This window comes from Labrus mixtus, chromosome 21 (genome assembly GCF_963584025.1).
Source record: "Labrus mixtus chromosome 21, fLabMix1.1, whole genome shotgun sequence".
Taxonomy (NCBI): domain Eukaryota; kingdom Metazoa; phylum Chordata; class Actinopteri; order Labriformes; family Labridae; genus Labrus; species Labrus mixtus.
Window position 1 is genome coordinate 4,138,797 of NC_083632.1, and position 14,767 is coordinate 4,153,563.

General features: G+C 41.2%; 2 protein-coding genes and 1 non-coding gene across 4 annotated transcripts; 2 read left to right on the forward strand and 1 right to left on the reverse strand.

Annotated features, from left to right (window-relative positions):
* Positions 1 to 662: 662 nt before the first annotated feature.
* On the reverse strand, positions 663 to 734 carry trnac-gca (transfer RNA cysteine (anticodon GCA)). The gene has a single exon. It is a non-coding gene; the product is annotated as a tRNA-Cys (tRNA).
* A 703-nt stretch (positions 735 to 1,437) lies between these two features.
* Positions 1,438 to 14,279, forward strand: LOC132955262 (LIM and SH3 domain protein 1-like). 2 transcript variants are annotated; one of them, XM_061028035.1, is made up of 8 exons: positions 1,438 to 1,659; positions 3,685 to 3,779; positions 5,092 to 5,176; positions 8,206 to 8,313; positions 10,082 to 10,189; positions 12,697 to 12,766; positions 12,865 to 12,953; positions 13,570 to 14,279. In XM_061028035.1, exons 1-8 carry the CDS (start codon positions 1,591 to 1,593, stop codon positions 13,741 to 13,743), a joined length of 798 nt encoding a protein of 265 aa, XP_060884018.1. In that variant the 5' UTR covers positions 1,438 to 1,590; the 3' UTR covers positions 13,744 to 14,279. The 2 variants fall into 2 exon arrangements, with proteins under 2 accessions (XP_060884018.1, XP_060884019.1); XM_061028036.1 differs by lacking the exon at positions 8,206 to 8,313 and having other exon boundaries at positions 1,442 to 1,659.
* On the forward strand, positions 5,194 to 8,119 carry LOC132955261 (uncharacterized). The gene is made up of 2 exons (XM_061028034.1): positions 5,194 to 7,794; positions 7,885 to 8,119. The coding sequence occupies exon 1, from the start codon at positions 6,721 to 6,723 to the stop codon at positions 7,672 to 7,674; it is 954 nt and encodes a 317-aa protein (XP_060884017.1). The 5' UTR covers positions 5,194 to 6,720; the 3' UTR covers positions 7,675 to 7,794; positions 7,885 to 8,119.
* Positions 14,280 to 14,767: the final 488 nt, after the last annotated feature.

Below are 14,767 nucleotides of genomic sequence, written 5' to 3' on the forward strand. Positions count from 1 at the left end.
TGTGTTTAAAAATTAGAAATCTGTGTCACAGCAAAGATAAATGATCTTAAAACAGGTTGACCGACTGAAATGAATGATATGCATTTTAATTACCTCCGAAATTGAGAGTTGGACGATGATGGACACATGGTAGCTTTACTCCTTATTTTGAAATAGCCTTAGTGAGCATGGTCAGTGCAACGCTAGCAGCCCATAAGGAAGTCAAATTACCTTTGCAAATGACAAATCAACAAGTATGTGACGTAGTTCTGATAATACCTGAAGTGGGAAGTTTACTGGCCCACTGAGAAAACGTAGAAATAAAACATTTAAACTGAAGACTGCAGGTAGAGGAGGTGGAACATACCATTCATAATAGGTGGTGGGGGGGAGTGGAATAGTCCAAGTAGTTACAATATATTTTTTTCTTTACAAACTCTTGATGTTATCTTGATACTGTTAGTGAAATAATGCGAGATAGAGTCGACAATAAAGATATATTTACGAGCTCTGGTGTCACGACATGATGATGTGTATGGTATTTAACATTGCGCTTGCTACCGTTAACCGTTAAATTAAAACGAACGGATATAGTAGTTTTGCTGTTGTAATTGTTATTTTCGTTCACTTCTATAGGAATTAATAAAAACACGATTAACTTCATATGAGGTGGTTAAAAAAAGAGGGGGCACCCGGATTTGAACCGGGGACCTCTTGATCTGCAGTCAAATGCTCTACCACTGAGCTATACCCCCGATGATATCCACAGAGCAGAGTATTGTGTAATTATCCTTTATATAGCAGTGTTTGTGTGTTTGTGGTTCAGGATACACAATTAGTGTCTGCACCTTCGTATTTAGACCCTAAAGCACGATTTAAAAACTGTATGTTACCAACAGGGTTAGCATGTAGCTCACATTCACAGTTATACGAGATGGCTGATTCACATGTCGATTTTAACACTCACCGCCAGATGGCGCCAAATACTAACTACGGTACTTACTGATACCAAATAAGCGCTGGTGACCATCCAGGCATTATTTCCCTCTTTAGTTTGTTTCCTTCAAAAACCACAAGAGCATTTTGAGCTGCTATTACAGTACGGTTTTATATTTTAATCATTCTCAGTTTAGGATGCCCTTCTCCACCGATTCATTCGATGCTACCTTCAGGTACTCCACGAAAAACAAGTTAATCTAAACACTCGTTGTCGTGTTAATATTTCAGGTGCTATGTTAAGTCTTTGAATACAAACATTAAGTTCAGAATGTATGAAGCATGAATGTGGATCATTTGACATGTGAAGAATTTGTCCTCTATTGCTCTGTTTCGACGCCGGTCTGTTAACTTTTCACTGACAAGAACAAGTTGGAAAATTCCTTACATTAGACTGTTCATGAAGGCACCGTGAGAGCTTCGTGCTTCATGCTTGCTGGACGGAGACTCCTCCCGCCTTGAGAAGCAGTCCTTATATTAATTGATGTGTCTGACTTTGCGAGCTTCGAGGAGGTGGACTGTTTCCCTTCTGAAGCTTGAACTCTACTATTTGAGCACCTTTAACTGGACCTCTGAGTGGTTTTGTTTGCTGGTTTGTGGTGCCCCTTTGCCATCATGAATCCACCCTGTGGAAGATGCAATAAACCGGTTTACCCCACAGAGAAAATTAATTGCCTTGATAAGGTAAGGGGATTCAAGTCTGCCTCAATAACTACACATAGATGTTACTTTAATAATCTGCATTTCTATTGTTTATTTCACTCTTATTTCGGATATAATACTGTATATTCATTTTTCTGTGTAGCCTATCATGACCTGACTATAATTGACTCAGCAAACAATTGGAATACTTCCTATTGAATTAGTTAATTACTTTTAAAAGATGAGAGAGTATGCAGTTTTTTATTTTGTCACAAACTGTTTAATCTGTGTAAAGCATGTTGTGGCTGATTTAATGGTTCATATTTTTAACCCAAACTAATAGTGCACTTCATTTGGTGACCTTTGTGATGCTGTACCACCATTGAAAATTATCTGATCATGTGGCAGACTGTATCTTGAGTTGTGTTCTCACAATTTTGCAATACCATATAACATGCAATACCATATAACATGCATTCACATATAACATGCAATACCATATAACATGCATTCACATATAACATGCAATACCATATAACATGCATTCACATATAACATGCATTCACATATAACATGCACAAAAAAGACACACACAGGCACACACAAAAACGTCAAGGGAGCATGAGAATTAAAACCACATCCGGTTAATAAACATTGGCCACAAGCCTCTAAATGTCAAAAAAAAAAGAAAAAAGAGAGAGACAGAGCACAGAGAAACTGTGTGGGTTTTGTGTGTGTGTGTGTGTGTGTGTGTGTGTGTGTGTGTGAGTGTGTGTGTGTGTGTGTCCCTCGTTGTCTCCTCTTTATCAGTGTGTTAGGTTGTACTTCATTAATGTGACTGTAAGCAGAGAAAGATAACCCTCTGTTAGGTTAATTTAATTCCATCAATTAAAGGTCACAAATAGGCCTGAAGGTTAATAACCTGATTCATTCTCGGGAGCTGTAGTAGTATTATTATTATTATTATTATTATTATTATTATTATTATCACCCTGCAGTGTTCAGAAATTCTTCTAATGTATTGTTTGAACGATAAAAGACACAATGAACAACAACAGAAAGTGTATGGATTTGGTTAAGCTGGAATGTAAAAAGACCATTTCTACGTGCATTGTTTTGGCTCTTATAAGACTATGCATATGTACTCCAAATTCAGCGTTTAATAGTTCAATAAAAAGTATGAAACAACATATATTTGACTCTTTTTTAATGTGTAACAGCTTGTGTTACTCTGCTACATGTGCTGCAGGAGTGCAGAGTTATGTGAACTGCGGTCGCGTCAATCTGCTGCAAAAACTATGTGATGACATCATTTCTTAATGACCCGTAGCCTGGATCTTTCAATAAAAGTTCAGTTAAAGAACCTTTTGAAGTCAGCCTTTGTTGTAAAAACACAGACACCTGTCTTTTATTGGCTGAAACGAGTCTAAAAAAAAAGTCAACAACATCCCTATAAGTGAGGCTGGTTTAGTGCAGGTTATATTCAGAGTATATACCTGATAATGTTTCAGTCTCCACAGGGTGTCTGAATCCCCTCTGATTGATTCACAATATTCAGTAGTATGCTGCAATTGTTTTCCTCGGATGGTGAAGGGATGACCCTCCCTACTCTGTCTCCAATTTGGATCGTACGCACTAACTAAATAACTAAGAGAAGTCTTACGTATCACTATTTATATCAGAGGCCGTTTATCCTCTGCTGGACGAGCAATTTATAAAAACATTTGGGGGACAAACTCAGAGTTTACCCACTTTTTACGACACCACTACACCACTGGTGAGGCGACTTAACCCCACCTTACTTACATTTATCAAACAGGTACATATCATGGAAGACGGTACACAGATTTGAACATGCATCTCAACAAATTAAATTAAATGCCTTGGGGTCATTTTGCACTGAGAACATTTCTTGTTGGCACGCATTCACAGCAGAGAAACAGCTGCACTCTCATGTAGAGGAATTTCAACATTCAACAACAATGAATACGCATTTGGAAGCATCTCAGGATTATTCCACACTTTATATCTCTTGACGTTTTCCCCCTCTCTTGTCTTTCCCTCCAGTATTGGCACAAAGGTTGCTTCAGCTGCGAGGTCTGCAAGATGGCGCTGAGCATGACGACCTACAAAGGCTTTGAGAAGAAACCTTACTGCAGTATGTGAGTGTTCGCAGCACACGGACCATCCCGACGCTTCAAATGTTTTGATAAGTTCAGACAACAACTAGATTAACAGGAACACGTCTGATTCTGTGCCAAAGCATGTCTGAATGCTCTTGTATCATAAATCTGAGACTGCAGGATTTTGAATCTACATTTCTTCTTCTGTTTGTCTCTTCTTTGTTGCTGTAGTTTACCTGCCCAAAGAATCTAAAATTGTTGTAATTTGTACAATTTAACAAGTTAACCTGGAGGCCATAATGTCTCTTGTGTGGGTTATTTTGTTGACTGGAAATAAAAGTTGACAGTACAGAGATGAGTGTGAATGTTACAGAAAAAAATCCCAACATTTTAGATATTTGAAAGTTTTTATTTATCTTTCTAACCAAGAAGACTCATGGGAATTTAATCTCTTTCCAACAAGCGTGTTAGGAATTTTTGGGCCTTTTGCCTTCATTGGATATGGACAGCTAAAGAGAGACATGTTAGAAAGGAGAGAGTGGGGGATGACATGCAGCAAAGGGCCGACGTCGGAATCAAACCCCCGGCCGCTGCAGCCATAGCCTCTGCTCATGAGGTGCACAACATAACCTCTAGGCTGCACGGTGCCCTGAGTTATGTATTTAAATGTATCTTAAAAGGTAGAATTATGACCCTTGATTGAGGAAACGTTTCCTTTTTTTGTTGCCTCACAGCGGGGGAGGTTCCTGGTTCGAATCCCCGTCGGGACAGGAAACCTCTCTGTGTGGAGTTTGCATTTTCTCTCCGGTGGTGCTCCGGCTTCCTCCCACAGTCCAAAGAAATGCTCGTTAGGTCAACTGGAGACTCTAAATTGCCCGTAGGTGTGAATGTGAGAGTGGCTGGTTTGTCTGTCTCTGTGATTGATACCCCGCCTCTCGACCAATGACAGCAGGGATCAGCTCCAGCCCCCTCCTGCGATCCCAAAACGGGAAAAGCGCTAAAGATAATGGAAGGATGGATAGGACAGCTGAAGATAGACAGTAAATGTTGGGAGGAGAGAGTGGGGGATGACATGCAGCAAAAGGGAACAAAGTTGGAATCAAACCCAAGGCTGCTGCGGCATGAGGTGCACAACATAACCACTAGGCTATACTGCACCCCAAGTTTTAGGAAAATGATCTTGATTGAGTAAATGTTTCCTTTTTTTTTTTTTCACCATGAGGAGTGTTCTGTGTTTTATGCTCCCCAGAATAAGATCAGGCCGTCATGAACAGATATAAACGAGGCGTTCAGTTAAATTCAGAAATGGTTTCGGTGGGTGAGTTTGATCTGCTATTCTCCTTTCTTTCAGGCATTACCCCAAAACCTCCTTCACCATAGTGACCGACACCCCAGAGAACCTGCGTCTCAAGCAACAGAGCATGCTCAACAGCCAGGTCAGACACACACACACACACACACACACACACCCCCCCTCCAACAACAACAAAAAAAATCAGCCACTGTCACTCAGCTCCGTCTCTGCTTTCACTCCTGCCTTTGTTCCTGTTTTCTGCCTCCAGCTGAGATAACTCGTCCCTTAATCTCTTTGCGTCATGATGACTCAGCGTGTCTTCTCCTCTATCTGTCTCCTTAACTCAGCAGGAGAAGAGGACGCATCCTCGCATGCACAACCGGATTCTGTGATTGACTTAAACGAGCGCTTTGAGCGACACTTTGACAGAACGGGCCAGCTTGACTTTGTTACTGAAGAGAGAAAATAAGACGTAAAAAACAGAGGGGTTGAAACATCACCACATGTGAGCTTTTTAAAGAGTTGAGTTTTCCTCCTAAGGGATCGTAAAGGCTCGCAGGGCTCTTCTCCTTTTCTTTCTCTCGTGTGGCAGCGGCTCATCTCATCCTGCCCGACTGAACGCCGCTGTCCTTAATCTCTAATCCAATCACACCTTCCAAGCCAGTAGATTAACCTGATGGGAAGAACAAAGTGAACCAAGTCACGGAGAATGAAGAGATTCCTTCTCAGTTTCATTTCTACTCTTTGATTTCCTTGTCCTAAAAACATGTTGAGGAGGTGGTGATTATCTTGCCTTTGGTTTCTGCCTGCTCAGAAACATTTCATTAAACTCAAATAATTAATTTGCATGTAGAGTAAGAATACGGTTTAATGTTTATATATAAAGAGTGACATGTTAGACTTAAAGACAGAGTAGGGAGGGTCATCCCTTCACCATCCGAGGAACACAATTGCAGCATGCTGTTGAATACTGTCAATCAATCAATGGTGTAAATTGGCTGGAAAAGCCGCAGTGTGAATAAAACACAAAATGATGTGATAACAAATAACTAAAAACAGAAAAATATATCTGATGTGCATTTTGATTTTGTACTTTGACCAATGTCTTATCTGTTTGCATAGAGGTGGCGGGGCTTATGAGCCAGTCTAATTCTTTTGGCTTCACTCCAAGGCGGCTGATTCTCTACGTCCATGTTAACACACAGTCTATGGGCAAAGTTGCCACGTTTGCACTGTCGCTAACAAGCTAATCTTTCAGCAATATACTGCTGCCTTACTGCAATTTTTTTCCACTTCAATTAACCTGTGCTATAATATTTTATATTCTCTAAATACTTTCATTTCCATTTTTTGCTGGCTACTTTTGCCGAAGCTACAAAATCAGACAGTTAGATACTTTAGATCAGAGCTACATGTTCTTTTTTTTCATTTCCTCTTCTATATGTAATTCTATAACTGTCATGGTTTTCAAACGTTTTAAAATACATGCGCTAAATATAAGCAAACTGTATCGTCTGAACAACAGAAGTGAAACACATCTATGTGTACATCTTACATCTTAGCTCACTCACTGTTACCAAAGTGTTACATCTCAAAGCTCAAAACTAAATCTGAAACTAGCAGCGGACCTAACCAGAGACGGTTATCCCCTCCATCTAACTAATCATTTAACTTGACTTTGCTCTTATGCTACATGATGTTAAAATAACAGCAGTCAGATTTACACCAAAAGCTGTTCCCCCCCCCCTCTCTCTCTCTCTCTGTCTCTCTCTCTCTCTCTCTCTCTCTCTGTCTCTCTCTCTCTCTCTCTCTCTCTCTCTCTCTCTCTCTCTCTCTGTCTCTCTCTCTGTCTCTCTCTCTCTCTCTCTGTCTCTCTCTCTCTATCTCTCTCTCTCTCTCTCTCTCTGTCTCTCTGTCTCTCTCTCTGTCTCTCTCTCTGTCTCTCTCTCTCTCTCTCTCTCTCTGTCTCTCTCTCTCTCTCTCTCTCTCTCTCTCTCTGTCTCTCTCTGTCTCTCTCTCTGTCTCTCTCTCTCTCTCTCTGTCTCTCTCTCTCTGTCTCTCTCTCTCTCTCTCTCTCTGTCTCTCTGTCTCTCTCTCTGTCTCTCTCTGTCTCTCTCTTTCTCTCTCTCTCTGTCTCTCTCTCTCTCTGTCTCTCTCTCTCTCTCTGTCTCTCTGTCTCTCTCTCTCTCTCTCTGTCTCTCTCTCTCTGTCTCTCTCTCTCTGTCTCTCTCTCTGTCTCTCTGTCTCTCTCTCTGTCTCTCTCTGTCTCTCTCTTTCTCTCTCTCTCTGTCTCTCTCTCTCTCTGTCTCTCTCTCTCTCTCTGTCTCTCTGTCTCTCTCTGTCTCTCTCTCTCTCTCTCTGTCTCTCTCTCTCTGTCTCTCTCTCTCTCTCTGTCTCTCTCTCTCTCTCTCTCTCTCTGTCTCTCTGTCTCTCTCTCTCTCTCTGTGTCTCTCTCTCTCTCTCTGTCTCTCTCTCTCTCTCTCTCTCTCTGTCTCTCTCTCTCTCTCTCTCTCTGTCTCTCTGTCTCTCTCTCTCTCTCTCTGTCTCTCTGTCTCTCTCTCTGTCTCTCTCTCTCTCTCTCTCTCTCTCTCTCTCTCTCTCCTCTCCTCTCATCCAACTGACCCGGTTCATTGTTTATAACCATAAAAGTCCTGGCAGGCGAGCTCTCTCACTGAGGCAGCATATTCCTCATAGCAAGAACATGACTCACTTCTGTGTGTGTGTGTGTGTGTGTGTGTGTGTGTGTGTGTGTGTGTGTGTGTGTGTGTGTGGGTGTGTGTGAGTGTGTGTGTGTGTGTGTGTGTGTGTGTGTGTGTGTGTGTGTGTGTGTGTGTGTGTCTGTCTGCAAAGTGTTTGAGGACCTCAGATTCTCTTTCAAGTAAATATTCCAGCTTTGTTTATTGTTACAAGTATTTCCCCCAAGGCCAAAACATCCACTGGAAATTTGACAAATTGCCATTTAAAGCGCTGCATGTGTGTGTTTATGTACATTGTAACAGGACATGTGTGTGTTCAGCCTCGTAATGTCTATAACCTCATAATCCAGCTGTTCCTATTTGAAGAATACGACCCTCTTTGGGCTGAGGATAAAACCTCACGGCGGAGGGGAGGAGGAGGGGGGGGGGGCTTATCTTTACAGACTGAGTTCATTACAACCTGACACATTTTCAGGCGCTCTATAAGGAGGACTTTGAAAAGAACAAGGGGAAAGGTTTCAGCGTGGTGGCCGACACTCCGGAGATGCAGAGAGTGAAGAAGACGCAAGACCAGATCAGTCACGTACGTCCGGCTCGACCTGAAAACTGCGGATCCTCAAAAAATCCAATAACACTAATAAATCTCACCTTGTTCATCGTTTCGTCTTGAGAGTCGTAACAACTCATCGACTGACTCCTGTTGTTTTCATTTGAGCAACACTAGAGGTGTTTTAGATGTGACGTCTGTCAAACCTCCATCTGTGTATCTGTCTGCATGAAATGTGTCACAAACATGTATCCTTGTTGCTTGTTAAATCGTGCTTTAATGGTTTTGATCAATGCTGCATTCAGGTTATGTTGAATTTATCATTGCTGACTGATTCAAGACAAACAAAAAACATCAAAACACTTTTAAAACACTTTTCCGTTAATGCCTGTCAAATAACTTTTTATATGTAGGCCTTTAAAGAGGACATATTCTCCCCCCTTTCCACCTTTTCAAACAGTCCCCCTGTGGTCTAAATGAAACATCTGTGCTGTGCTTTGGTCAGAATATAACATGAATCAAGCACCAGAGGAGGTTTGTGACCCTGTATAAACCAGCTCTCTCAGAACGCTCCGTTTTGGTGTGTGTGTCTCTTTAAATGCAATGAGCCCCGCCCCCTGAGTTTTCTCCGTAGACATCACTCCTTCACTAGCGAGAATTAAAATGGCGGACCTGCGCAAAAGTTTTGCTCTAGGCTGGGGGTGGAGTCCATGGGTGGAGATACCAGGGGAGGGGAGGGGATTTATTTGACCAGAATCCCACTGTGACATCACAAGGAGAGCAAATTTGAAATAGAGCATTTTTCTCTGTGTTGTAAGACTTATGCAGACCACAAACAAAGGACTGGATGGGTTTGTTTCACATGTTGTGGGTCAGTAGACACTCAGGTTACCTAAATATATGTTCAAAAACACTGAAAACGTGGATTTTTCACAATATGTCCCCTTTAAGTATCATTTTTGTATCAACCAGACATACATCGGAAGAATTAGTCTTATTTAAACTTCCTTTAGTAATAGTCGTGACTGTTCCCTATTCTACTTTTTTTGTCTGTTTTTCTTGCAACATTTTTTTTACAGCACGATGTGATTCAACTGATCCCAACATACTGTGAATGCAGTTTATAACTCAGTGATAAAACTGCATGATTTTAAGTGTTTCATATTCATTTTGTCCTTTACAGTAACTAAAACTTGTCTTCAATGTTCAGGGAATCTTTGACTTCATGTGAAATATATATATCATTATAAGATGTATTTTTTTTCGACTGAGAATTAGTTTATTAGCCTACATGAAATACAATCTCTTATCTGTGAAATATGAAACTACGGCTAACAATTGTTAGCTTGGTTTAGCATAAAGACTGGAAACCAGTAGAAACAGTTAGCCTGTCTAAAGATAACTAAATCTGCCAACCAGAACCTCTATAGCTCAAGCTGAGTTCCATTTTGTTATCCATACTCACACTAAAGTGAAAAAAAAAAGAAGTAAATAGTAAAGTGTTGTTGTTGTTTGGCGCAGGTGCTAGCTGCGGGTAAACTCACTGAGGCAATCTTTGGATTAAATATTCATGGTCCATTGTGTTGATAAGTGAGCGTAAGAGGTGAGAGTAGACAGACATACATAACTTAAATTGTTTGAGCAGAGCACGGCCCTCAACTACCTCTTGTTTCCATCCTTAATGCTAAGCTAAGCTAACTAGCTGTTGGTTGTATCGTTACATTTAGCATACAGACATGAAAGAGTGTCAATCTTCTCGACTTTTTAAAGCTTTGCTCTTAAAGTTGATTGCTGTACATTTCAGGCGCTCTACAAGGAGGACTTTGAAAAGAACAAGGGGAAAGGTTTCAGCGTGGTGAGCGACACTCCGGAGATGCAGAGACTGAAGAAGACGCAAGACCAGATCAGCAACGTAAGTGGAACATTTCACAAAAAACAACCGCGACAGATTAGCGTAAAAGTATAAGATTTGTCCTCACCACTCCCGAGGTTGATTTACATCACATAATTATTGAACTGGTCCAACAATCAGACCCACTCAAGTACGACTACAAATCACACGAGCAAACACTAAAATTGGGAAACAATTTAACTTGTTGTGCTGCACTCTTCTTTTGGCTTCACTCCAAGGCGTCCGATTCGCTACGTCCATGTTAATATACAGTCTATGGGCAAAGTTGCCACGTTTGCATTATTGCTAACAAGCTAATCTTTTAGCAAAATACTGCTGCCTTACTGCAATTTTTTTCACTTCAATGAACCTGTGCTAAATTAATTCTTATACTCTAAATACTCTAGTATATGAACATATATTGAAGAGCCTATGATTCAGAGAGCGGTTTCATTGCCGTTCCCAACATTCCCTTAAACTGATATTTCACTTTTTCTAATTTTTAATGCAAACATAGAAAACAACAGAATTGTTCCAGTCGATCATTTTAAAACCACGGCTGTGACCGAAACTGCATACCTTCACAAATGATTATGTACACACAGTTTTGTGTATGTGAGAAATACCCTGATGATTACTAGATGGGCCAGAATTTTTAAGTATGAAACAGGAGCACACTGGTCATACTAAACCGCCCCACAATGCACTGCAATAATCAATAAAGGAATGAATGAATGAATAATTTGGGGATAATTTGAAGGGCCTGACCCATAGGTTGTGAACCACTGGACTGAATTGGCTGACTGCATATAACGTGTAGTTTCAGGTGGAGAGAGTAGCAATGTTGGCCCCTCCTCCTGGGTTTCAGCGCTACCAGAAATGGCCCTCACTGCAGGGTTAGCGTGCACGTTTACTGTCTGTAGCTACACCGTAAGCTACCGCACGCTAGCACAAGCTAACCACCAGTGTTTGTCACCAGTCTGTCCAACAAAGGAGCAGGCCAACTCTGTGTTTGTGGCTAAAAGCCAGCCCACGGTTATCAACCAAAACAGACCAAAACAATGAAAATCCAGGCAGAGGACAGGGTCTCTGCAGACACAATCCCCACCACACATATACGTATGGAGGCCCAGAAGTGATGATCGAGTGGCTTTACTTTTGAATAAGTCTGTATTGTGATTCAGTTCATGCAGCAGAGACTGGATCAGAGAGCACAAACAGTAGGAGGCAGATGTGGAGAGTTTCAGATCCTGCAGAGACGCTCAGGAACATTTCAGACATTTCTCTCCGTCCACTGAGGAGCAGCTGCCCTATATGGTCAAAGTCTCTCAGCTGTGGACACACACACACACACACACACACACACACACACACGTATCAACACACTGAAACACACACACACAAACTTTCCCTTTTTCTCCTGAGAGCCGGGGTTAGAGAGAGGAATGATGGGTGATAAGCTGCATGTCAAGAGAGCAAAGCTTTTCCTTCCATTTTTTAAAGACTGGTTCCTTTACTTCTTAGTTTTTCTCACTTCCTTAAATCCTTCCTTCCTTTCCTTCTTTCTCTCTCTTTTGTTGGCATTGATTTCCCACTCTATTCTTTCTTTCTTTTTATTCATTACTTTTTCTTTCCAGTTTTGTAGCATCTGCAATTACGGCACTTAATAAACTAGACCAATGTAAAGATCCAACCTCAACAACACCCACCCATCCATACCCCTATATGTGCTCTATCTGTGATTATGTACTGTATGCATATGTCCCATTGGAACTTATCTGAAACTGAATCTGTGAATAAGAATATACTATTTGAGACGATGAAATATCCATCTTCCTCTTTTTTCGTTTTCTGTCTTCCTTCCTTCTGCTACTTTTCTCTCTCCCTCTTTATATTTATTTTTTTCTTTCCATCACTCCTTTTTCTTCTTTCCTGATTGTGTCTTCTTCCCCTCTCTTTGTTCTCTTTTTGTTTCTTCTTTCTTCTTTCTTTCTCCGCTCATCCCGTTTAATCTCACTCACTGTCCTGCAGCTTTTCCCGTCATGTCCTCCTTGTGTTTGCTCCTCCTGAGGTCTGTTGAGGACATTGAGGGGTCGGTTTTTTTTCTCTTCCCCATGAAAGCTGGAACTCTATTAGATTTTTTTTATTTTTTATTTTTATTTTTTTTTACAGAAGTTGAAGAGAAGATGACCACGAGAGCGACTTTAACAAATCCAAATGTTATCATTCACCACAATGGTTGATGCACATTTTTCATTGGTGCATTCAATCTTTAAAGTCTTTTTGCAGGGAGAGAAAATCAAATGCAACAAATCCGATAAAGTAAACTCAAAGCAGACAGGACCTTGGTGGTGTTATACCTTTTTTTTTTCTCTTCTTTAACTGTTGCTTTGGCAGCATTGATAACTTCCCTGATCATCTCTCAGCACCTCCTTAAATGGCGAGCGGTTCTGAACAGTCGAATGTTTTTGTGTGAGTCTTACTGTGATGTTAAAGTGTGTGTGTTTTTTTTAATCTGTGTGTAACAGATAAAGTACCATGAAGAGTTTGAGAAGAGCAGGATTCGAAGTGACGCACCGCCTCCTGAAAATAGACAAGGTCAGAGACATTAACCTTTTGATGACAATATTTCAAGTTGATATGTTATTGACTGTGTGTGTGTGTGTGTGTGTGTGTGTGTGTGTGTGTGTGTTTAGACTTTGAAGGCCAGCAGCCCAACCAGGAGAGATGCAGTCAGCCAGTCGGACAAGTGCGCCCTGCTGCTGTAGCACCACCTGCTGGAGGGGTAAGGCTATCACATGAACATGCAACACACAAAACTGTGTATGCGTGTGTGTTTTGTAAACGCCTTGGTTGGCCTGTGTGTATGCACAGGGGGGTCGACATGTTGTAACAGATTTCAACATGGTCTAAAATATCTTTATTTCAATCTTTAGCATTTAGATATCCTGTAATTTAAAGTAAAGTGTCTAATTGAAGCTGTTAATATCAGACCGATTCTAAGAATAAAACATTTTCTTGTCGAGTCTCTTTATGCCACCTGCTTTTTCCTGCTGTTCTCTTCATACAGCTGTGAAATGCTGGCTGCAAAACTGGGTACAGAATTAGAAAATAAAAATGTTTAAATGTTGAATTTTGGATCTTTAAAAGTGCCTGAGCTGTGAGTGTTTCTATTGTTGTCTTTGAGTGTATCTGTGTGTGTAGTTTGCCGACTGAGTCTGTAGTTGCTGCATGTGTTATTGCATCATCAGCATGCTGGACGAGTGTTTATCTCACTGAGAAGGAAAATAAATGCAAATCAGTCACATTGGAGTCAGTAAAGTAAATAATGTGTTTTAAAGTCGCTCTGTTATTCCTCTTCTCTCTGTGTGTGTGTATTCATGTTGGATTAACCTCCACAGAAGCGTTTCCAGGCCATCTACAGCTACACAGCGGCAGACGCGGATGAAGTGTCCCTCCAGGAAGGCGATCTGATCTCAGACGTGGAGCAGATAGATGAGGGGTGGATGTTTGGACTCAACCAGCGCTCGGGACAGCGAGGCCTGCTGCCCGCCAACTACGTCAGACCGGTGTGAAACGACATCCTCCTCCCATCACCGGCTGCCCTGTGAATCTGCTGTCAGAGACACCCATCAGGCTTCTTTTTACATAATGGAGAAAGCTCTTTTTTTTTTTTAAACATTTCGTATGACTGGCTCGGCTCAGCATTTTTTAAATTTAGGTAAAGGAGACCAGATAGCATTTAGGTGCAGTTTCACTTTCAGGATTTCTGTGATACAAAGAAGTGAAAAAGTGCTGCAACTGAAACTCACAAGAGGTAGTAAGAGAGAAAAATTAAACGGTAATATATTCACAAAACGGAAAGGAAGCATGATAAATCAAGCTATCGTTTCCTGCTTTGCTTCACGCATGAATAGTTTTTATCTTTCTCGGGTAACATTTACCCATTTATGTACATTTCTTACAGCCGCTCTGACAGAAACACATGCTTTCAAGTCTGGAAATTATTACATTTTATGCAGTTGAACCAAGGAATTCATGCTCTGACATTTTCTAAAACACATTCAACTCTAATTATGTAAGCCCATTTAAATAAAATTGGAACATCAAACTTTGTGTTGCGTTTTATTTTAAAGAGCCCATATTATTGGGGTTTGTATATTTAATCTATGTACCTACTTTTGTACGTTCACAATAGCTAAAGTCCGAAAACAGTGTCTGTTTTCATGTACTGCTCCTCCTCCTCCTTGCTCCCTCTCCGCTCTGAGTCCGTCAGCTGCACTCTGTTGAGCCCACACTGTTAGACCCCACGTGGGCCAAGTCTGCTCTGATTGGTCTGCTGATCCGCTCTGTCGTTATTGGTCAGTTGCTCAGCACGCTTCTCGGAAATTTCAACATGAGCTGCAGGGCTTGCTACAACGAGCCAATGGGCTTAGATCAGTGATCTCACACTGACAACGATGTCGGACTGACACATTTTTATCGAGGGGGGCTAGAACCGAGCGTTACATGCAGCTAATGCTACAGCTAACAGGAGGACGTAGGAGAAGCCGCGTTTCCGCTGACTTTGAATTTTTGCACATAGATGTGTCTAAACAT